The sequence below is a fragment of the Colletotrichum paranaense genome, assembly GCF_030867605.1.
Source record: "Colletotrichum paranaense strain IMI 384185 chromosome Unknown Scaffold_8.1, whole genome shotgun sequence".
Taxonomy (NCBI): domain Eukaryota; kingdom Fungi; phylum Ascomycota; class Sordariomycetes; order Glomerellales; family Glomerellaceae; genus Colletotrichum; species Colletotrichum paranaense.
In genome coordinates, this window is record NW_026848966.1 from 2080403 (window position 1) to 2102717 (window position 22315).

The following is a 22315-nucleotide window of genomic DNA, read 5'->3' on the forward strand; positions in this document are numbered from 1 at the left end:
ATGTGTTGCGGCCACTGTCCAAGTTGGAGAGGATGGGCAGCTGTTGACCTCGTTTGTTCCTTGCTGCCGCTCAAGTCCTCACACCAAAGAGGGATGTGTGTTCACACATACACACGCACACACGTACCCTCAAAGTGTTCCTTTCCTCCTCACACCACCTGCCTTGTTGTTGCATCGTCGAGGTAACCAACAGTTCAATTATCAGCCAAGGCCCACGTCTACCTTCCTCAACCAACTCTGCAAAGGCCCTCAGGACAGGCAGGTACAAGGCTGATCACTGTCTTGTTACTGGTTCTCTTTCCCTATCCATCAGGGAAAACAAGCTAGCCCCTATACCCATTGAGGCGAGAGCAGCCAGGTATCCTCAGAAACCTTCCTCAACCAGATTTCCTTGACTCAAACGCCTTCTCTCCCCATATCACACCCACACAATCCCTCTCTTTCCCCTCTACTTTTCAGAAAACCTTTGCCTCATCGCCATATCTCTTCGAGACAAGCTAAAATCAAGCTTCGAATATTGCCATCGGTAAGATTCGAAGGCGTCTTTCCATCTTCTGCCCCTGAGAGGATAAGACAACCGTCAACCTTACTCTATTCCGCTCTGACGACAATAAAACCGCCGCCAACCATTGTCAAAATCATCGCAGCAATGGCCGCCCAGTCTCCCTCTCGTCGCGAGATGGCTGACCAGCTCTCCTACCCCAATCCGTCTCTGGGCGATACCGCTGGCTTCGCTGTCGCGAATTTTGCTCCCCGTCGTGGCGCGGAGTATCCCGCTGCCAGCCTTCGCCAGCCTACGATTGAGAGAGTCTTGATCGTCTTCAGGTAAGGGAATTGCAGCGTTCTCGCGAACCCAGCTGACCAGATAGCCTTCTCGTTGGCTTGTTCCTCGCTACTCTCGATACGTCCATCATTGCCACCTCCCTCATTGCCATCTCTGAGGAGATTGGCGACCACCAGCACGCTTCCTTTGTCCTTCTGGCCTACCTTCTCACCTACATGGGCTGCGCTGTCGGAATTGCCAAGTGCAGTGACATTTACGGTCGCCGAACCATGCTCTTCTACAGTTGGGCCGTCTTCGTCATCTTCTCGTCTCTGTGTGCGGGCGCGAAAAGCATGAAGCTCCTGATCATCGGCCGCGCCTTTCAGGGCGTCGGAGGCTCAGGCTTGTACAGCCTCGCCCAGACCTGTCTGCTTGAGCAAGGTCCTGCCCACAACCCAGCTCTGATGGGCGGCATCATCGGAATCACTCTCGCCGCGGCTTTCCTTCTGGGCCCCATCTTGGGCGGTGTCATTGTCTCCAAGATTACTTGGCGCTGGATCTTTGGACTCAACATTCCCATCGGTGTGTTCGCTGTGGCCTGCCTCGTCTTGTCCTACCCCAAAGACCGACAGGCCTTCAAGATTTACTCTTGGACGGCATTCAAGAAGCTTGACGTGGTTGGTATGACCACTCTCTTCTTTGGCTCGGCCTTTCTGGTTGTCGCTATCGAGCGTGGTGGATACACATACTACGGTTGGGACCACTGGACCGTCATCGTCATGTTCGTGTGCTCTGGGGCTTGCTGGGGTATCTTTGGCATCTTCGAGAACTACCTATACCGAAATCGCTGCCTCTTAATCGACCATCTGCGGTGCTCGCATCAAGAGCCTGTCTTTCCGGTACATCTTGCTCGACGCCGGCCCTTCATGTGCGGCTTGGCCGTTACCTTCCTCACAGGACTCCCCTATGTCGCCCTCACCGTCATTATCCCGGAACGCATGCAGGTGATTGCGCAGAAGAGCCCTCTCCAGTCCGGCATGTACCTGTTGCCTATGCTTGGAGCCTGCGCAGTTGGATCGTTCGTTGCTGGAGCGGTGAACTCCAAATCGAACAAGGTGGCTCTCGTCATGACTGTCGCGTCGATTGCGCAAGTCCTCGGTATCAGTCTTATGCTTATGGTCGTCGACGCTCAGGCGGACTTTGCTCCTGCGTACGGATTCACGCTCGTTTTCGGACTGGGCGTCGGCCTCAACTTTGGCTCCACGACCATTCTCTCTGGCGTCGAAGCGGAATCGACTAAGGAACACGCCGTCGCCCAAGGAATTCTCGCTCAAGCTCGCGCCCTCGGCGGTTGTCTTGGTGTTGCCATCTGCACTGCTATGTTCAACGCGCGCGTGGAAATTCTCAGTGATCATCTTTCTCCGTCTGAACGCGAGACTCTGGCCCACTCTCCAACCCAATCTTCCGCGTGGAACTCGCACCTCAGAAACCTCGTCAAGCATGTCTACGCAGACTCCTTCAGAGACCAGACTATCTTCATGATCGCCGCCTGCGCCATAATGGTGGTCGCCGCCGTCTTTACTTGGGAGAAGGAACCTAGATCCATCACCCTTCTCACAGGTCATGCGCAGCAAGCCAATAAGACACGCCTGCAGCAGGAAGGCAACGACCACGACGGCACCGAGATGAGCGACATGGCCAGTGTTCGCTCTGGTCACTCAGCCGCCTCGGCTACTGTCCACGGTCGCACAGCCTAGACTTCATGGTCAACGCATTGTCCAACACGGTCATATAGCTTCATGGGAATATCCAATTTCAGGGAATCGGAAAACCAGGATCTGCTTCTTTCAGGGAGTTATAAGGCGTCAACCGGGGGGGCATCGGCTAAGGAATAGGGAGGTATTGTTCTTTCGCGCTCCTATGCGCTATTATTCTCGTAAGCATTTCGGGCAGGCTTGGTCGCAAGCGTCCAACTGCATCATGGTTTAGGAACTTTCTGGTGTATGTAGAGTAGTTTTCGCCTCCTTCAAGGCGGTTCAAAGTTTCGACAAAAGACAGACTGTTCACTATCAATACTCTTTTCGCGCTTCTTGTGATACGTCATGCGGGTTGATTGCATTGATACCATCAAATATTAGTAGCATTTCCATGGATCTGACATGAGCGGGTTCGGGTGGATGCGCCTAATGGAAAGAGATACGCAGCTTGTCCCCACCGGTTCCGATTTTGAGGCATGTGCGTCTCGCGATGCGAATCTAGCATCGAAAAGTGACTAATTCCACGGCGCCGCCGCATAAGGTCTTTTTCAAAATAGAAGAATTTGATACTCATCTCCCTGACCAGCCGGCATTTGTCCCACATCCATCGAGATCAGAGATATGAGTCACTGAGGGGCCTCCATCTTCAGACAAGAGCGCACAACTCGCCTTCTGCCTCGTGCTTTTTTTCTGATTTTCCATTCAGGCGACCAAGACATGGCTCGTGTCAACGGTGTGACGGCGATTGTGTGTGGTGGTTTGGCGCGTGGATGTGGACGTGGACCTGGACGGGAGGAGAAGTGGTTTTGAGACGTTGTCTTTGATTCAGTGAGTTGCTTACTTGGTGGATGTACGGATAGAAGGAGAAGGGGAGGTCAGGGGAGGGATTTGGGATTTGGGATTTTGGAACCGAGACAATGGTTCCTGCGCGCGGTCTCTGTGTGTGACACCTATTTCTTGTAACTAGAGCACGGATTTTGTCGCGGAGGGCTTGCGAGATGAGAAGAACGAACAAATGGTTCATTTCGAACCCTGACTATTTTCAAAATTTCCGACCCTTATTGCCCTTACTCATGTTGTAAACTTGACTGGATTTGCTTGACTCTTTTTCAATTTTCCTTTTTTGCAGAACTAAAGTACCGTTTAAGAAGAATTCGAAAAAAAGTCTCCCTGGAATTGTAATGATCGGCTCAGGCTGCCAACCTCGAACGCTATGGCTTTTTCTAGGCCGACAACGAAACGGCCGGCCGGAAAAGGGCGTCAAACTTGGTAGTTTGAGAAGAGGAAAAGGGATTGGGTTTGAAGATGGGGCGACTTTTCCCCTCCTCTCTGGAAATACCTACCTTTCCGTGTACGCAGTACGTTATTACTCCATCTTCCGAGCTATGGCACTTTTTTCTTCTTCTTCTTCACCTTTGCTTTGCTTTGATGTAAAGAGATCGCACCGTGGCACCTTACACCCCCCATCCCTGGAACTCAATGGGAGAACCAACGCAGCCAACAAAAGGACCAAGGACGAAAACGAGGCGAAACTCCCCAAAAGTCCAGCGCTCGAACCCTTCCTCTCAGCCTCGCCAGCTTTGCCCAAGAGCCCCGTCTCATCTGGTCTTCCCTAGGACCCCTCCTCCTCCTCTCACATTGTCCTCATCGAATTAAGTGGTGCCTTATTATATCCCCCCTCGTCCTCCACATTGAATTGCGCGCAAGAAAGCCGTTGGCAGAGACCAACGAACGATAATCGGCGCCCAACGGGTGGATACTTCGGTTCCCTCGTCATGGAAAGGGTTTGCTTCGATCATTTATGCGCAAGAGTACACAGGCTCCTTCCTTGTATACGTTGGTGAGCTGGGCGGAAGTTGGGTGGTCGGTTTGCTTTTTGCACCTCAGCCAGTTGACTTGGTTCTCCATTGCACTTACACGTGTCAGACCCGTTGCGAGCAGGGCATATACTGGTATTTTCATGCTGATGGAGGTTGCCGGGTTGGGCACAAGATCGCCTTTCGCGTTTGAATTTCATTCGCCAAGTCACTCTGAGCTTGCCCTTTCGGATATCCATTCATACGTGTTAGAGATTGCATGTTGGAAGATGAAAAAATGTCGGAAAAGAGGATGAGCCGAAACTCGCTCCTCATCGTCAATCGACAATTGGGTAATCAGTACTATGTAAATACCATATCCGATCCGGATCTCCGTGGATAGTCGCCGAAAAGAACAACCCCTCCATCCCGCCTCGTCCCGCCTCATCCCTGCGTGGTGGAGTCATCGATACCCCCTGTCCCCCGGACTCAAAGCGGGGAGGGTAGACCTGAAGGGGGGCGGCCTGGACCCGAAAATGGACAGATCCGGACCGCGGCGGCCGTCAAGCTAGGTACGTCCTCGACTCCCCAACTTTCTCCATCGGTTTTCGCTGGCGCAAGTTCCCACTAAAAATCGCCCGTCGGCGGTCGCCAATCTCATCATTGTCGGCAACCTACACACCTACGCCTACGTACCTTACCTTCACCACCATCACCGCACATCAAATCTCACTCATCGACACACCATAGCGATCACACAAACATACCTCACCTCACACATCCATACACATCCATACACACCCACCTACCTACCTATATCCCGACCGTTGGCCCGGGCCAGCCTCATACCACAGCTTCACATCACGCTCACGACACTATCGTTTGATCACAGATTCACAGCCCCTCTCTCCTCCCCTCCTCCCCTGCTCTCTGCTGCCCTCCCCCTACACCTCTACACCTTACACCTTGGCTACCTACACCTCATCCAGCTGGAGCAACCAACCGTCAAGCCCCTCCTCCTCTTGCTGTCTCTCTCCTCCTCCGCCGGCATCCATACATCCCTCCCCCCCATCCCATGACGCGCATCTCCTCACGAGACCAGGAAGTCTAAAGCCCAATCCCGTCCATTTGATACAACTAACCTGAATCGCCCCCGTTTCTATTACCTGTGTGCCCTCTCTTTGCCTTCTCGCCCTACTTTTGAGTTCCTTTACTTACCCCCTCCCCCCTCCTCCATCGTTCCATCCTTTCTCTGTTCGCCGTCTTTCCTCTCCTTACTTTCATCTTTTACATCAAATACCCATCCGGCAAAACTTCTTCCTCTTTTGAACCAAGTTTTTTTGTGATACCGGCTTGATTTTCTCCATCCATCATTATACCCAGAGATACCCCCAAGAAAAGAAGTCCGTCAGTAACAGTAATCATCAACAATGGAGGCCATACGCCAGAGAATCACCATCCCGGACTCGATCAAGCAGATCCCCGACCAGCTCAAGCCCAAATCGCCAAAGGCCCTCGACAAGGGCACCGACTCCATCCCCACCTCCCTGACGCCCACCCCCGTCTCCCCTCCCCTCGCGACCCCGTCCCACGGCGACGTCGGCGCCGTCCTCACCATCGCCTGCGCCACCCCCATCGCCGCAAAGCCCACCGCCGTCCTCGCCGCCGTCCTCAACCCGGCAACCTACCCGGCCTGGAACACCTTCGTCCCCAAGGCCACCGTCTCCCGCCCCTCCGGCCTCGCCGTCCCGCCCATGCTCGCCGACTCCGCCGCCGCCAAGAACCAGCCCGGCGAGCTCCTCCTCGAGGGCACCCACGTCACCTTTGAGGTCCACATGACGCTCGACCCGGCAAAGACGACCACCAAGCAGGCCCTCGTCGTCACCAAGCTCGAGGAGTACACCCACGCCGCGCCCTCCACCGCCGTCGCGAACGGCGAGACCCAGCCCGTCCACCGCGGCCGCAAGGGCTACCGCGTCTGCTGGAAGACGGGCGGCCTCGTGCCCCCCTTTGTCCTGAAATCCGAGCGCGTCCAGGAGTTCCTCGAGACCGAGGACGGCAACGGCACAGAGTACCGCTGCTGGGAGACCTTTTACGGCCCCCTCGCCCAGGTCCTCCGCTTCACCATGGTTGGCCAGCTCGAGACGGGCTTCGCCGCCTGGATGGAGGGGCTCAAGAACTTCTCCGAGGGGACCCTGACGCAGCCCCCTGCTGCTCCCGCTACCGACGCGGCTGCCACGACTGCGGCCTCGACTACGGCGCCCGCGACTGCTCCGGCTTCCGCTCCTGCTGTTGCCGCCGCTTCGTGATCGTTGTAGCTTCGCGTGTGTGCGTGTTGTGGTCTTTGTCTGTTTTCTCTTGTCGATTTTGTCGGTGATGCGGCTTATTTCCTTGTCTCATATCCCGGGCTGTAAGTGGTTTTTATTGCAGAGCCGATTGTCAATCGTCAGCTCTGTAGGAGAGAGAAAAAAAAAGAAATGGATAAAAAACAATGGTTCGAGGCAACAAAGGTCAACTGAAGATGAGGGGAGGAATTGATGATTGTGTTTCAGGATTGGAGGGGAGGAATTCCATGTATGCAAAGTAGCTTGATACCTGTCCATAACCGGCAACAAGGAGTTTTTGACATTTTCTTCTGGAATAACTTTCTACTACACCAGAGAGACACCGGGAAATCACAGGTTTCTCTTTTCGACCCTCAATGGATTCCCCTTGTCACGTAACCATCCCGAATACCCTCTGGGTTTCCCATTGACCCAAAGCCTCCTTCAACCGCCACAAAAAAACACATCTACAAGACGGAGACGGCCTCAGGCTTGAAGTAGACGGACATAACGCCGCCGACGGTGAGGTTGCCCTTGACAAAGGACTTGAGAACGCCGTGAGCGGCGCACTCGTCGTCGTAGTACTTCATGTCCTCGAGCGAGGCGAACTCGGTCTTTGCGACAATGGTGAAGCCCTGGGCTCGCGGGTCGTCGACGGCCGGTCCGACGACCATGGAGAGGATGTACGGCTTTCCGTCCTGGTGGATTTTCGTCAGTTTTAGTCCTGTTTTTTTTTTTTTTTTTGGGGGGGGGGGGGAGTGTGATTTCATAAAAAGCCGAATGGTAAAGCCGTAGAGATGTGGAAATCCAACATGCGCTTTCTTCGTCCGTCTTTCGAAACCGCCCAGGAAACCGTCGTCGGCGCGGACAAGCTATGGTGGGGCCGAATTACGGGTGCCGGGATCCGATGGACCAAAAGCTCACCCTCCCCATCCTCATCCCCGTTACGCAGCCACGAACACAACAAACCAACGGCAATAACAAGAAGGAAAAGAAATGGGTGGAAAAAAATGGAACACACCTTCTTATGCGAGCCCCCCAAAATCTTGTACTGCTCAATCAACTGCTTCTGTTGCCCCTCGTCGGCAATCTTGAACATGGTCACGCGGTGAATCCGGTCCGCCATTTCGTCTGTGATTCTCTCGACGCCCACTTCTTGTCCGAGTAGTACTACGTTTCGTCCTTGACGATCGGCGCCGGTTGCGAAGAATCGGCGGTTTTGGGATGGTTGTTGTCGCCGTGTGTCGTAGATGGCTACTCGGCGGGTAGTATTCGTCGATGTCGTCGGTGTAGTAGGTGAGCACAAAGACCCAAAGGCGCAAGACCGGGAAGACGATGGCGGGGTGCTGCTGTTGAGGATGGAGTTCCGGAGCCGAAGGCGGGGCAACTTTTGGAATGAGCTTAGGAGAAGCGTGGAGTTTGGGGGCATTTGAGGGAAGAGAATGAGAGGCGTCGAAGGGGGAGGAGGAGGCTTTGCGGAGAGTTTATATTCGGTAGTCCGGTTGACTAGTAGGTAAGCTGTATGCAAGGTCAGGTCCGGTATATGCAGGTAATCGGTTGAAGACGGCGTTGCGCAGGGACGGTTGTTTGTGAGTGCAGTGAGCAGAGGGAAAGTGAGGTTCGGGTGGGAGCTCCGTCTCTTGCACACTCGGATGAGGGGTGTGGGGGGGATAGCGCCATGCAGGAGCTTTGCCCGCGACGCAGGCGGAGGTACCTGACCTGGTGGGGGGAGGGGTAAGGTACTTCCCCTCGTTCCCCCAATCTTACACTACAAATCGAACCTACCATATATCCACCTCTGATGGTACGGCTGAGGCATTGTCCGTTTAGATTTGCAGAAAGAGCATGTCTCGGGGAATTGGAAGCAAGGGAGAGGACGAGACACAAGTCATGCCTTCTCGTCGATTGCTCTTTCCTGGCGGTAGCTCGAGCACCGACCTGAGTGCCTCTCCAAAAAAGAAGAGAAAAAAGAAGCTCGGGCAGGAACCTCAGATAACAAGCCACGGACCTTCCCCAGGCCAAATGCAATAGCTCCCGTCCCCGGGCAACCTCCGCCGCGAGCGGGCCTCGAGAACTGAAGAACAAAACCCCATCGTCTGATTACACACAAGCACTTCATTGACCAGAGTAATTAGTGCTGAGATGACATGCATAAGCCCGTACGCAAGATAGTTCACAAACAGCTCCATCATCTCGGCGAAAGCCCATTTGCATTGCAAGACCCTTCCCGTCATCTCACATGTCAAACCGGAGTACTATCTATATCTAGTCTCATGCTATGTTCCAAAAGATGGGCAAAACCTACCCCGTAGAACGCAAAAAGACTGAAGGGACACATGAGATAGCCTCCAAAGTTCATAATGGCCACTTGAACATCTTCTCATACCTCAAAAAGCCCGCGTCGGCCCGGACACCCTGCTGCCCGTACCCGACCTGCGTAACGCCATCTTCACACAACACGGCACCTACTTTACTCCGTACCTAGGTCCCCAAATCACTCCGGCCTTCCTACCTTACCTAGCTACTTGGTATGTTACCCATTCTTGTAAAAAAGAGAAGCGTACATCAGATTACATCGAACCGGATCTTCTTCCATGAACCACTTTACCATCGGCCAAGCCCCGCGGCATCCATAAGGTAGTGGGGCCGTGACACAAACCGCTTCCCTGCACCCATTCAAGGAGTGCATCGCCGGCGGCGGGCGGGCGGCCCCCAAAAATCCCGACCAATTACGAATTTCTCCGTCTCGTCTCATACTCTTTCTTCCCTTTCACTCTTTCCTTGGCAACCTTGACATGGAGACCGTCCCGACAACCTCACCTGATAGCCACTTGAAATTCTGAAATTTCGCAATCTTCCGCAGCCCGAGGCTACTTGGTCCTCAAGCAGCAACATGTAGTGTCTAAACCGTGTCGATCATGTTCCCAGCACAACGAAAATTGACTCTCTTCGACCTAGGCCAGTAACAGTCAAGCTGGGTGGCTAATCCCGCATGGGAGGACAGTAAGCTCGCAGAGGCACAAATGACCTAGTCTCAGGTGCAAGTATGTGCCTGTGAAGGGTTTACCCGCGGCGACGAGTCTGAAGCAAGGTGCGTGATGTCCGCATTGCTCCATATAACGAAATGGGGTTGGAACGTTCACATCCGAGGTATTATTTCTTCTCTCCGTCTAGTTCGTCTACGTTGGCGAATACCCATTAGATTGACCTCGGCGACAGACGCCAAGGAATCACATTCCATAATTGCCCTTCTACCTCCTATCTGAATTAAGCCAGTCTTTCTTCCCAAATCCATCGACATGGCTAGGCCCTCCGCCGATCAACGCCATCCGATGCCAAGTCTCTCTCGCCCGTATGACATCTAACGTCTGGAGTCTTCCTGTCGCCCAGCATCCAAGGCCATTTTTGGTATCTCTGTTCGTCCATACACCACATGACACACAGCCAAGTGTGACCAGACTAAACTCCGGAAGCAGTCCTCATTCCCGAGCCCAGTCCTGCTGTGGCTCCCCTTTACCTAAACGCCGTACCCGTCTCTGCAGGATCACCAGCCCTTGGTTATCCATGTGACCGGTAATGCTTGTTCGCCGCTCCCTCCTCCGCCTCTCTAATAGGCAGCCCTGGCTTTCATTATCGTAAAGGCGACCCAGGTGAAAGACCCCCCATTCGCCGGACCACCACTTGCATCTTCTCGATTAGCTCCGGCATCCGATAAGGCTTGACGAGCACATCGTCACACCCCGCGCTTTTGGCGTCTTGCATCTGCTCCGGCCTTGCATTGGCGCTGACGGCGATGATGGGGATTCTTCCACCGCTCGCACAAAACACTCTTCCTTCCTTCTCTAGTTCTCGGATTCGCCGCGTGCATGTCAACCCGTCCTGCACTGGCATCTCTATGTCCATGAGGATAAGGTTGATCGATACGGCAGGCCCCTGAGGACTCGAGTTGCTGTGAGTAAAGTACTCTGGGTCATCTTGCTTCTGCAGGGACATGGACTGCATGAGTCGTTCTAGAGCCTCGATTCCGTGATTGGCCACGTCGACAGTGAACCCCCTATCCTGCAAGCCGCGACGGGTTATTTGCTGATTGATTAGGTTGTCCTCCACGACAAGAATCCCATCCAGCCGGGGGTCGTAGCTCTTAGGTTTCGGTCGCGAGCCAGGTGCCTTCTGGTCGTTTGTGGGGGCTCTAATCCGCGGCATCGTGGATGGCGTGCTTGATGCAGCAGTAGCCAGAGTCGTCATTCTCACAGCCGCAGCCGCAGATTCGGCTTCCCTCCGCGACGACTCTGTTGGCACGTATGCCTCGATGAAGAATGCAAACGTGGACCCCACCCCTGGCAAGCTGGACACACCGATAGCACCCTTTTGCAACTCTGTCAAGCGCCGCGAGATGAATAGCCCCAATCCGCTTCCACCGTATTTGACATGAGTCCGCGAGCTCGCTTGCACGAACCTATTGAAGAGATTTGACTTTTCATCTTCTGAGAGACCCTGACCGGTGTCCTTGACTTCGAACATGATGTAGACTGGGTCTCTGCGATTGTTGAGAGCAGGCTGCTCGTACTCTGACTCTTCTTTGCAGGATCGGGGAATGAAGGTGACCGGTGCCGTCTCGTCCGTCGGCCGTTGTCGCGATGCCTTCATGCAGACGGACACATTCCTGATTGATCCAGACTTTGTGAACTTGAGAGCGTTTGTAAGTAAGTTGATGAGGACCTGTTTGACGCGGGAGGGATCAAGATCAAGATAAACGTGACCCAGCTCCCGATACGATTTATCCACAGTCATCTTGAGGTCAATATCAACACGACGAGCCTCTACGTCGAACATCTTGATAGCCTCCTCGCCAATCTGAACGGGATTGACCGTGCAGGGAGTGACGGCTAGGAGCTTAGAGTCCAACTTGGACATTGTCAAGATGTCGTCCACAATCCGCTTCTGATGCTGTGCGCAGGCAACAATCGTCTCCGCATTCTCGATACTGTCCGAAAGAAGCTGCTTGATATCAAAGTGTTTGTCAGTGCCTTCTTCATCAGATTTAGCTGCCTTCGGAGTAGGAGGCCGGTCGACAAGCTCCTCGCATCGCGCAAGGGAGGCAATGATGGCGTCTGAACAGTGAACGATGGCGCTGAGCGGGTTTCGCATCTCGTGGGAAGTCATGTCGATGAAGTTATCCTGTTGCCGTTTCGAGTCGATTGCCTCCTCGGTGCGTTGAGTTTCCAATTCCAGTTGCCACTTTTGCAATGAGACGTCGCTGACACAGCCAGTAAACGACTGAACGATGCCATCTGAATTGCATACTGGCATCAGGGTGATGTGTACCCATCTGGGCGCTGTGATCTGGTTCCCTCCAGCATCCTCTGCTGTCCATGTGGTCTTGAGGCGTATCTCAGCTGACTGGGGCTTTTTCGTCGCTACGAGTCGCGCAACGCTCTCGCTCAGAGTCTGAATGTCGTCTTGTACAACCGAGACTTCCCATGGCCGTACTTCGTGTTGCAAAAGGTCCACCTTCTCTATCCCAGATAACTCGAAAAATACGTTGTTTGCCCCGAGCAGACGTCCTCCGGTGTCCATATCGAACATACCAACTGTGGCAAGCTCAGCCATCCTCTTCAGATTCTCTGCCTGTTGAGCCCTCCTGGTGGCTTCGTCGGCCGTCCTTTTGTGTGCGGTGACATCTGTCAGGCAAGTGAAAGTCCGAATGATGGTTCCGTCAGTCGCTCGTTCAGCCTTTGCCTGAGCCATTACAAAACGTTCTAGATCCTCGTCAAGATCGCTGTATACGTCGGCTTTGAAGGGCGATCTCCTTGCTAGCATGCGGTTGGTGTGTTCCGTTCCTTTGACGCGGAACTCAAATTCGACTTCATCCTTGGTCTGCAGTTCTTTGTATGCCTCGCGAATCTTTTCTCGGTCTGCCTCCAACACGCAAGAGAAAGAACCGCCTTCATCAGGATGTCCTGTTATGCGGTACCACAGGCCGTTTGCGAATGTTATGTTCCCTTGATGATCCCCAAGGGAGAATCCGTTGGGAATGAAGTCCGAAACTGTCTGGAATAGCCGTGTGTACTCTGTGGCTTCCTTAGTCTGGTAGGCGAGCTTTTCTTTCAGCATGGCCTGATCGTATGCAGCCTGCTCGGCAGCATTCCTTCCTCGACGTCGCTCCTCCTCTAACAAGACCGTGCAAGCCAGAGATGTCGTAAGCTTCTGGGCTAGCAACTGGATGTAGAGAGTATATGCATCGTCGTAAGGTCGTCGGGGGTTGAGGCCCAGCACAAGCAGTCCCATGACTTCCTCCTCCTTTGTGGGTCTAATGGGCAAGACAATAGCAGCTTCGCAGGGATCGCCAAATCCACGCCACTGCAGGCCAGTCAGTAATTCTTGGGGCAGACTGCCGTCTGATGTGCTGATAATCAGCGGCTCGTGGCTGCGCAGAGCAGCTCGGTACTGTGGCGCCAGACCAGCATCGGTGTCTTTCAGTCGCAGGGTCTCGGGCATGATGGGATGGTTTTCTGGGACACCTAGCGCGCCCTCGAGACGACAAACATGATTACAATCGTGCCGCGACTCGCTTCCAGCATGTGACGAACCATCACACTCAATCGAGTAGAGCATCGCCAGGGGTATATCGTAAGCGGGATCGCATTCGGAGAGCTCTTCGATCAGCTTGCTCCAATAGGATTTAACGTCCTTGGCTGTGACGAGCTCCTCGCCCATGTTGACGAGCATCTGAATTCGCCGACGGAAAAGGTGGTATAGAGTCGTGTCCGATATCAAGTGGATGAAGCCAAGACATTCGCCGTTCTGCATGACCGGTACGATCGACCACTTTAGGTACGTCTCGAGGGGTGATCCTTCGGGTCTTTCGAGGAAAAAGCGGAATGCCTCTTCGTTGCTCGCGCGACGACTTTGTCCGGGATTTTCCATCATATCTCTGAGCTGATCAGTGATTTCAGGGAAAACTTCAGTCACAGAATGGCCCATAAGGTTGGGGTGTCTTGCCCCTATCATCTCTCCATAAGCCTCATTGTAGACTGTTGTGAGCTTCTTGCCCCAGTAGATTGCTGTTGGCTGAGAGTTGCATAAAATCTGGCTATAAGACTGGTGAAGCAGCGATGGCCACCGGTCCATAGCACCCAGGGGAGTCGCGCTCCAGTCAACGCTATCAACCATATCGAGAAAAGGCTCTTGGTCTGGCATAAAATCCGGTAGGACTATAGGCGGCTCGGTGGTTGCTCGAACTATCCGGGGATAGGACAAGTCTTCTGCGGACGACTCTACCGAAGGCACTGAGGGCACGGTTGAAGTATGCGGATGCAAGATACCGCTGCTAGATTCTCTGCCTCTCGAACCATCCAGGCGAATCTTTCTCGGAGGTTCTGAGGAGATTGGGAAATCGTTGGAGCTCACAACAACCCATCTGGAAAGCAAGGTGTTCCGAGTCCAAAAGTGGTTGTTATACAAAAAGGATTGTGGTGGGTTGGCGTCTTGGGCAGTGATCCAGTCCCAGAATCTCGTGTGGTCGCGGCTTGATAGTGATCCTAGGACCTCGAAAAGGGCAGGCTTGCTCGCCAGAGCCGGATTGCTGTAGACAACCTCGGCAAGCGCGGGGTCCTTGAATGAAGTTGGTAGCGCAACAACGAAGCTCGGTCGGGGGTCGGACTCGAGCAGATCAACAACGCCCACACCGAGGAGCGGGGGAGGATGCATGGCTGCGGGCAGGGTATGAGTCGTCCGCTCAGCCAAGGGATCGGCAGGTCTCGTTGTCAGTATCTGCTTTCTCTCTCATTCTCAACCAATCTTGGCCTAGAAAGAGAAGAGGTTTTGCAGCCAGGCCAGATGCTCAACTCTTTTTTGGCGCTGTTCCTCCTCTCTGATTTGCGGCTGGTTGGTGAAAGATGCCGTCGGTCCCGCCGGTGAAGATAGAGCCTGGATCGGCAAAGTGCCCGCGCGCGATGTGGCCCTGAGCGAGGTGAGGTGAGGCTGATGGGCGGGTTTTTGATGCAGGAGAAGGAGATGCGAGAAAGGCGCAGGCGCAAGTGGGAAAGCAGAGAAAAGGCGGCAGAAGCGAGCCGGGGTTGTAATGTGTGCAATCGTGGCCCAAAGTGGATGAGGCAGGCGAGGGTGGTTGAGCTCGGAAGTTGCGATTCTGCTTGCCGGGTGGAGTTGAGCGCACGCGGCGGCACACCCAGTCCGTGGTGAGCGGGCCACCAAGTTGAAGATTGGTTGGTTGCTGGTAGAGTCGTCTTGATGGGATTCAGCAGGACCCCCAATTTCCAACCAAGCTTGTTAGATGGAGGTCGCGGGATGTTCGCCGTGAATGCGTTGTCCCGGAGGATGTGTAAATCTGCAGCGGTGGGTATCTCGCATCGGACCTTGGCCGATTTTCGGGTCGCTGGCAGTGAATTGGTCCAAAACTGGGATCCGCAAGCGTAGGGAAGAAGCCTTGATTCGACGTGCAGGCTAAGATGCGCGGTAGAAGTTACCTTGGAAAGAAGGTGTCCCAAGGTGAAGGAGAGGCAAGATGGGATGGGTAGACGGGCACGCTGGCAGGTCAGAACGGATGGTGAGAGGAGGATGATCACTGGTGGATGATGTGACGACCCTTTCCAATTGTTGACCGGGGTTTAGTGTCGGAGGGGGGCTGAACAACGGACGTCGCAATGTGGCTTGCTATGCAGATGGCGGTCTCTCGGAAAATAGCAGACTTGGGTTCTTGGTGCCAACACCAGGTCAGGCTCTCCTTTGTCCTCACGGAGTGGCCTCGGGCTGACCTGGAGCTGGACAGAGTAGGTGATTTTTGGTTGTCGCGAGATTGACAAGCTGGTGATGCCAGATGGTGGAGGTGGGTTTGTGAGAGGAAGCGAGAGGAAACGAAAAGTGCCTATCCGGGCAGTCAAGGTCACGCTGGCAAGGAGGTAAGGTTTAGAAGAGCGGCATCCCAGGGCTGGGCGGTGGAAAGGCGGAAAGACAAGGGACGGGGGGGACGCGGAACGGAATCCGATGACGAAGGCTTCTTCCTGCCAAGGTATCGTGACCCCGGCACGCGAGTCTTTCGAGTCTACTGTGCACTTATTATCCGTATCCGTAGAGTCTACCTGCAAGTAATGTAAGGTAAGTACGGAGTATGGCTGAATAGAGAGTCCTGGACGATAAGGGGGGCAGAAGTGGAAGGTGCACTAATAGGTTGTAGGCGGCGGCAAAGAAAGAATGATTTAGTATGGCTTATTCCTTAGTGCTTCCGTCCCATGCCCTTTTGAGTTGTGCGTCTTAGCCCTCGCACTCACGGTATTGGACAACTTGTCGCTCCTCCCCTCCTACGCTACGGCACGGCATGATGTTGATTGGGGTGGGGAGAGAGCCCCGTGAAGGCGGTCAAGAAGTAGTCCAATATTCCAATCTGCTCCGGTATTCCAGCGTGCCAATTTACTTTACCAATTACCTTACGGTAGGTAGGATGCATGGATGGGACAAGATGCCGATGGTTTAGTGATATTGGGTGAGATTGGGGGATCCATCATCCGGCCCCCGAAGACCAATTTTAGAAGAGATCAACTCCCAGAGTGTCACCTCGAGCGTGGTATCCGATCGCAAAGGTTCTGAATTGGGCCAAAAAAGACCATGTCGTCCGCATATGTATCCGTACGTCTGCATCTGCCAGGGAAGCAGCAGCAGCAGCAAATGCAATAGAAGAATGAGAAAATTGAGAAAAAAAGAGGCACCAACCAGGGCAGCATGGAACGGGGGGCGGGCAGGGGCAGGCAAAAAGTGGGAATGCCCAACACTCTCCGAAGGTCGACTTCCTTCCCCGAGGAAGAGAGAGAAAAAGAGGCCCCACGATTCCACCTGGTTCGCAAATGGAATTCACGACGCGGCAACCAATCATGAGCAGCCAGGGTTGCATCGTGCCTCCCTGGACCGTCTCTTCAGTACTGCACTAAAAGCTTCGATGGAGACCTGGATTCGACGCTACAAGACCTGTCAACCCGTGCTAAATCGGATCGTCTTCTTCTCCGTCTTCTTTTACGGATATGGCGCCTTCCAACCATTCCACTTGGCCCCAGCCGTGTCTGCATCTTGAGACCTTCCATCTCGATAAACAGAGCTTTAGAGGTTCTGGTGGAAGGTTGACCCCTCCATTTTCTGACATACCTTAGCTAAGGTACCGACCTGTTGAGAAGGCGCGCATTGAGCGGTAATAGGCATCAAAAAGATAGTTCAGCTCGCTCATTTGCCAGTGACGTTATAGCCCCACGTCATCCCGACTTTCACACGTGGAGTCGCCAATAACAACCAGCGTCCTCAACCCCCAATACCACCAACGCAGCCACCTTCCTTCCCCCATCCGGGCCACATTTCCCACCTCAATTGCAACCATCAAAAAGCCAACGTCGCTAGTTTCCGAGACTCCATCCGATTCATACCTAGCTGTTTGTTTACTTCTTTCCCCCCTTTTCCTGGCCTAACACCACGCCTTTTAAATATCTATCCTGTTCCTGAAGGCTGAAGAGAAAGAGAGTTTTCGGCCCTGGCGGCTGCTCGCTGCTGGTGGTTGCCAGATCGTCCCTTCCCGCGCTCCCGACATGCACATGATGTAAGCGCAGATTTGGGGGGGGGGGGGGGTTGACCTCTGCGTTAACCCTGACGTCACATCGCTTCCAGACGGCATCATCCTCGTTCCCGGAGTGGAAGGCACGGATTACTTGCCGTTCGGCCAATCAGAGGCCACTTGCCAACGTCGTTACGAGTGAGCCAATGAAAACCTCTCAAATGGTCGTCACAGGAGAAAGCTCCGGAGCAAAATCACCAGACAAGACCATACCAGTGACCATAGACCAGTCGGTTGGGACTTGCAGATTCCAGGAGATGGGTACGCTGTACGGATACGGAGTCTCTGTACTACACGATACAGAAAGTCGCATACCTAGAAATCCGATCGGCAATGCACCTAAATTAAAGACGCTCCACAACCCCCCCTCGGCCGAGCTGACTTTGTGTAGTTTGGGGGGTTTGGAAGCCGAGCTTTTGCTAAGGTGGGAATACTTCACCGAAAAGGCCAACTGGTGGAGAGACACAGATCCTCGTCGCTTTCCATCGTTAAACCATTGCGATCCGTCTGTAATAGTGCACTACGCGAACACGATGTTGCACGGATAGCAGCCGAGTGTCTTACTTTATGAGACCTTCAACGTCATTACGCCATGCGGCGCTTTCTCACCGTGTAATAGCCAAATAACAACCCCGCTTTGGCCCTTCAGCCAGCCACCAAAAAAGCAAATTCCAAAAGAATGTAGGTGAGATTAACGGTCCTTTACTGGACCTGTTTGTTGAAGACTGTATTCTCAAGATTTGTGATGCTGGTCACTCGAAGCCCGTACCTACCTATATTGCAAGCTTCCCATCTTTCGAAGGTGAGACTGCCTGGCGGCGAGCATTCTACAAGAATGTGGACAAGGCACGCGCGGCATCAGATTTGAAATCCCATTGTCTTTACAACTAGATTCAAGGAGGTCACTTTAGTGGATGGTCAAAGATTGAACAATGTCGTTGTCATCACAACCGCCAATAGAATAGCTAGGATCTGTAGCTAAAATCAAGCGTGTCCAATCAACTCATTCCTGCTGGCACTCCAAGTGTCTAAGACTATAATACCACGGCGAACCTGGATGCGTTCCTCTCGATGCTCTCGTCCCTTTCGTACCACTTCGTCTAAGCGAGCCTTGGAAGCCGTCCGCTGTCTCGCTATGCGCCTTGTTTCCCCCTGCCCAACTGCCCTTTGCTGTGTCCCAGTCGCTCGCTTCCTCCAAAATGTGAAAACGTGATATCAGCCCAAGGGCAACCATCTTAACCCCGTCTAATGATTAGTTTCTTCGCATCGCCGAAGTACGGAGGTCCTACCGCGATGTGGGTTTACACCGCTGTTGCCCCCTTTATCGCGCAGCAACCAGACTCATGTAAATACCCCAAGCGACACCCGCAAGAGAACCAACCAAGTTTCTACCCTCAATGCTCTTGATGAAGGCGAAGTTCACCAGACTGACCATGGGCCACAACTTCAGGCCAGCGATGAAGATGGGCACGAACTCGAGCTGGCTCTTGTGGACGACGGACTGCCAGTCAACATTACTATAGTCGATGGCGCCCCGCGAAAACAAAAACGTGCCCGAGTGCTGCGCGGCCGCGAGGTGCTCCGGGCGCACCATCGCCGTCTGGATGCTGTGCATGAACATGCTGAAAGCGAGCGTGTTGAGCGCGGCGCCGACGGTCTGGTCGAGGACGAGCTTGATGAGCGTGTTGCGGATGTTGAGCTTGGGCTCCACGAGCTGGTCCTCGCGCGCCTCGCGGTCGAGCGCTTTGTCGTCGTTGGCCGCGGCCGAGGCGATGGCCTTCTTGGTGGGCGAGACGTGGTAGGCCGGGAAGCTCTCTTCGAGGAAACCTTGCCTGGTATGTGTCAGTGACGACGGTCTAGGGTACGACGCGTATCGTGCATGCAGGTAGAAGAGGGATCCGCGATGGTGAAAGACAAGTGCTCGCTGGGAGACCCACCACAAGAAGTTTGGCGGTGTGCTGAGGAGGGTGAAGATAATGAACTGGAAGACGGGGACCCAGTCGAAGACGAGTTGTTTCTGGTCACAATGTTAGCACGAAGGTCTCGAGTGATGGTCAAACAACGCCATGATATATGATGGCGAAACCCATTACAGAGTCCACGAGCCTCGGAAATTCATACATCGGTCTGGTAGGCCGTCAGGACCTGGGCCAGTATGTTTGAAGTGCCACTGAGGGCAGCTGACTGCAGAGTTGCAGTGACGATGGGAGGCAGCGCCATGATGGTGACTTGTAAGTACGCAAGCTTGACTTTGATTTGCTGAAGACGTGAAATGAAGTTATGAGTCTAGATGAGCAATGCAGACCGTTGTACCGGGTAAACCACGGCAAGTGCACTCTTGAGAGATGTCTTTAAACCAAGGTGACGGGAGGCAGAGAAGGATGGAGATAAGAACGGATGACGTCCTTGATGCGAAACAGGTGCCTAGAGACGTCGAAACTTATATGCGACACTGCGTGAGGAACGCGAGTCAAATGTGAGTTGCAATCTGTTCAATTACCCTTCCGAGTAGAAGCATTTGTAATCGGCAGAGGTTGAGGCTTGACGGGATGCAGGGCCGGATGGTTGAAAGTTTGGCGGGGGTTCATAGGCTGTGGAGGGAGGAGCGACCCCGGCTTGTGGAGGTGGCCGGTCTCCAACAGTCCAAGTTCGGACCGGCGAATCACTGATGACATATCTGATTTGTGGGTCTCCTGACAGCTGTCCCTTCAAAGCAAGCTAGAGCTCCAATAGGCTAGACGACATGGCTGCTCACTTACATGGTTCCAGGCACAATAGGCAACAAGCACCAAGGTCAACAAAAGCGAGTCTCATTGGGCTTGAGCATAGCTATTGTACCTCATAAGAGGTCGACCATATTTGGGGAAAAATGCCTAGAAAGGCTGCCATCTTTATGAACGTCAGCAAAGTTGATTCGCTGCAGAGGACTGCAACGCGCTTACTAGCGCAACCTTATTGGGTGTATGACACACAGGCAGCAAAGAGCTTGCATGATGTTTTGCCGTAATATTCAATGCATTGGTAGGTAGGTACTACAATACAGGTTTCTAACGTTTGTTTTGATTCGCGTCCCCTTCATCGTCTCAACTCGTGCTCGTGAATTGCCCCTTGTGACAAGCTCCGACCAGTCTTATAGTACAGGGATAGAGCTTCTTCATCTTCGGATACTGTATACCTAGCCCCCCAACATGGTAGGGACTCTACACAACAAACAACGCAAGCGGCTAGGACGACGCGTCGTTATTGTATCGTACAATTCATCTATGACTGTCCGATAAATTCGCACATCACAAAAACTGATTTCAACCGACCATCCCTTCCTTGTGTCTGACCACCGAGCAAGCGCATCCCCAGCTGCTCTCCAACTCCTTTTTCATGTTGACCTTTTCTATAGATTGGTGCTTTGGCGTGAACTTGAAGTGCCGTGATGGTGGTTCAAGGCCTCGACAGGATCCACATAAAAAGCAGCTGGACAATGTAGGAGTAGAAGAAGAGGAACTGAGTCCTCTGGTTTCGCTTGGCTCGGGAATCGCCAGTCTGCATAGGGCCGGCACCGTTGGCTGCGTTTTCAGGGAGCAGAACGTACTTGAGCGAACGCATCTAACGGAAATGTTAATCTCTTATATCACGCGACGACTTGTATGAGGACATACCAAGAACAGCGAGTTGGCCAGGAAAGTGTAAAGGAACACGCCCCAGCCAATCCACCCGCCGGTACCCTTGCCACCGTTCAGAATCTCGGCTACGGTTACGGTGACGATGATGCCGACAAACTTGTAGCCCGAGTATGCGATCAGATCGTAAAGCTGCGAATCGTTCGAGATGCCCAACAAGTAGCAGCCCAGCTTGAGACCGAGGATCTCTGCCATGACTATTACTAGGGCCGTTGACGCTGTGTATCCGAGAAGTTCTGGCTGGAACTGGCCGCGGAGACCAGCAAGGAGCGTAGAGAGAAGGATGTACGTCACGACAGCCATGACGGGAATGTACATATCGGGACTATTGATGTCGTCTCGCGGAGGGAGGTACCATCCTTCCTGTCCGCTAGGCCCGACGGACTGCTTGCGCGACCATGGCTTGTGCCTCCAAGGGAAGAGGACGAGGACTATTTTGTTGATGACGTAGGAGTTGGAAACGTTGAAGTAGTGCTTCAGGGCGTTGACGTTAACGTATCGGTTGAACTTCAAGCAGGGTTAGCTTCAGAAGAAACTTGATGCATCTCGACAGTTGACCGGTGAGATGCTTAGAGGTTTGCCTCCCCGTCCCTAGACTTGACGTACGTTTTGCTCCATGTACTCCTGGCCATGCTTGAAAGCCGTCTGGCCAAACTGCGCTGCCACTTGCGCCGTGGGATCATTCATGAACTGTCCGTATGCGCCGAATACATTCCCACTCGTACCGCCTTGCTGTTGGTAGGGACTGCCACCGTAGCCTTGTTGCGATTGCGATTGCGACACGGGAGGAGGGGGCGAGCGCAACTGAGGAACCGTAGAGACATGCTGGGGTACGGGGTGGTGCAAGGGGGGCGACTGCCCGTAAGTTTGTGGCCGCTGCATGATGTGCAAATGAGTTCGTGGTTTCGTCTTCTGTTCGTGAATATCGTTCGATGGGGTTTGTCGGAAGATTGCGAAGCTATGTTGGATTCGACGGCGGCGTGGGTGTTGGGATGCCTCCCTTCCAGGTTCTCTGAGTCCACGTCGTCTTTGGCGGGCCGTGATGGAGCTGGTACGGAAAGGTGTTTACTTCCATAGATGTCCCACATTGTCCAGATGAGCAGGACAGATAGCCGTGGTCCAAAGGGGCTTAGCTCCGAGTTCTTTTTGGCCAGCTCAGCACGAGCCCTCTCGCGGGCCTTTATGAGCCGCTAGAGGGCCTGGTGCCGGCCGGCCACCAGCTGTCGATGGCTCGCATGGGCGTATATCGATCAACGACTCTCCTTTCTTACCTACCTTAGAGATATTACTAATACCTTGATTAGCATCGCTTTTTAGGCTTCTCGAGGCATGTTCTTGTAAGGATGTACGGAAATTAGTATCTTTCATAGGACATGTTTTCTTATTCGTGGT

General features: G+C 53.5%; 8 protein-coding genes across 8 annotated transcripts; 3 read left to right on the forward strand and 5 right to left on the reverse strand.

Annotated features, from left to right (window-relative positions):
• Positions 1 to 186, forward strand: CPAR01_10516 (uncharacterized protein; the record flags this gene model as incomplete). Its single annotated transcript, XM_060494776.1, has 1 exon — positions 1 to 186. The coding sequence occupies one exon, from the start codon at positions 1 to 3 to the stop codon at positions 184 to 186; it is 186 nt and encodes a 61-aa protein (XP_060346958.1).
• Positions 187 to 649: 463 nt separating this feature from the next.
• On the forward strand, positions 650 to 2520 carry CPAR01_10517 (major facilitator superfamily transporter; the record flags this gene model as incomplete). The annotated part of the gene is made up of 2 exons (XM_060494777.1): positions 650 to 825; positions 870 to 2520. The coding sequence occupies 2 exons, from the start codon at positions 650 to 652 to the stop codon at positions 2518 to 2520; spliced, it is 1827 nt and encodes a 608-aa protein (XP_060346959.1).
• A 3226-nt stretch (positions 2521 to 5746) lies between these two features.
• CPAR01_10518 (uncharacterized protein) lies at positions 5747 to 6625 on the forward strand (the record flags this gene model as incomplete). The annotated part of the gene is made up of 1 exon (XM_060494778.1): positions 5747 to 6625. The coding sequence occupies one exon, from the start codon at positions 5747 to 5749 to the stop codon at positions 6623 to 6625; it is 879 nt and encodes a 292-aa protein (XP_060346960.1).
• Positions 6626 to 7107: 482 nt separating this feature from the next.
• Positions 7108 to 8069, reverse strand: CPAR01_10519 (stress responsive A/B Barrel domain-containing protein; the record flags this gene model as incomplete). The annotated part of the gene is made up of 2 exons (XM_060494779.1): positions 7108 to 7338; positions 7662 to 8069. The coding sequence occupies 2 exons, from the start codon at positions 8067 to 8069 to the stop codon at positions 7108 to 7110; spliced, it is 639 nt and encodes a 212-aa protein (XP_060346961.1).
• A 2201-nt stretch (positions 8070 to 10270) lies between these two features.
• On the reverse strand, positions 10271 to 14350 carry CPAR01_10520 (hsp90-like protein; the record flags this gene model as incomplete). Its single annotated transcript, XM_060494780.1, has 1 exon — positions 10271 to 14350. The coding sequence occupies one exon, from the start codon at positions 14348 to 14350 to the stop codon at positions 10271 to 10273; it is 4080 nt and encodes a 1359-aa protein (XP_060346962.1).
• Positions 14351 to 15962: 1612 nt separating this feature from the next.
• CPAR01_10521 (uncharacterized protein) lies at positions 15963 to 16480 on the reverse strand (the record flags this gene model as incomplete). The annotated part of the gene is made up of 2 exons (XM_060494781.1): positions 15963 to 16083; positions 16149 to 16480. Coding segments are annotated over 2 exons (453 nt in total), but the record flags the coding sequence as incomplete, so codon positions are not given.
• Positions 16481 to 18570: 2090 nt separating this feature from the next.
• On the reverse strand, positions 18571 to 19469 carry CPAR01_10522 (Mpv17/PMP22 family protein; the record flags this gene model as incomplete). The annotated part of the gene is made up of 2 exons (XM_060494782.1): positions 18571 to 19266; positions 19371 to 19469. 2 exons carry the CDS (start codon positions 19467 to 19469, stop codon positions 18571 to 18573), a joined length of 795 nt encoding a protein of 264 aa, XP_060346964.1.
• A 1215-nt stretch (positions 19470 to 20684) lies between these two features.
• On the reverse strand, positions 20685 to 21805 carry CPAR01_10523 (uncharacterized protein; the record flags this gene model as incomplete). The annotated part of the gene is made up of 3 exons (XM_060494783.1): positions 20685 to 20849; positions 20903 to 21430; positions 21530 to 21805. 3 exons carry the CDS (start codon positions 21803 to 21805, stop codon positions 20685 to 20687), a joined length of 969 nt encoding a protein of 322 aa, XP_060346965.1.
• Between the last annotated feature and the right edge of the window lie 510 nt (positions 21806 to 22315).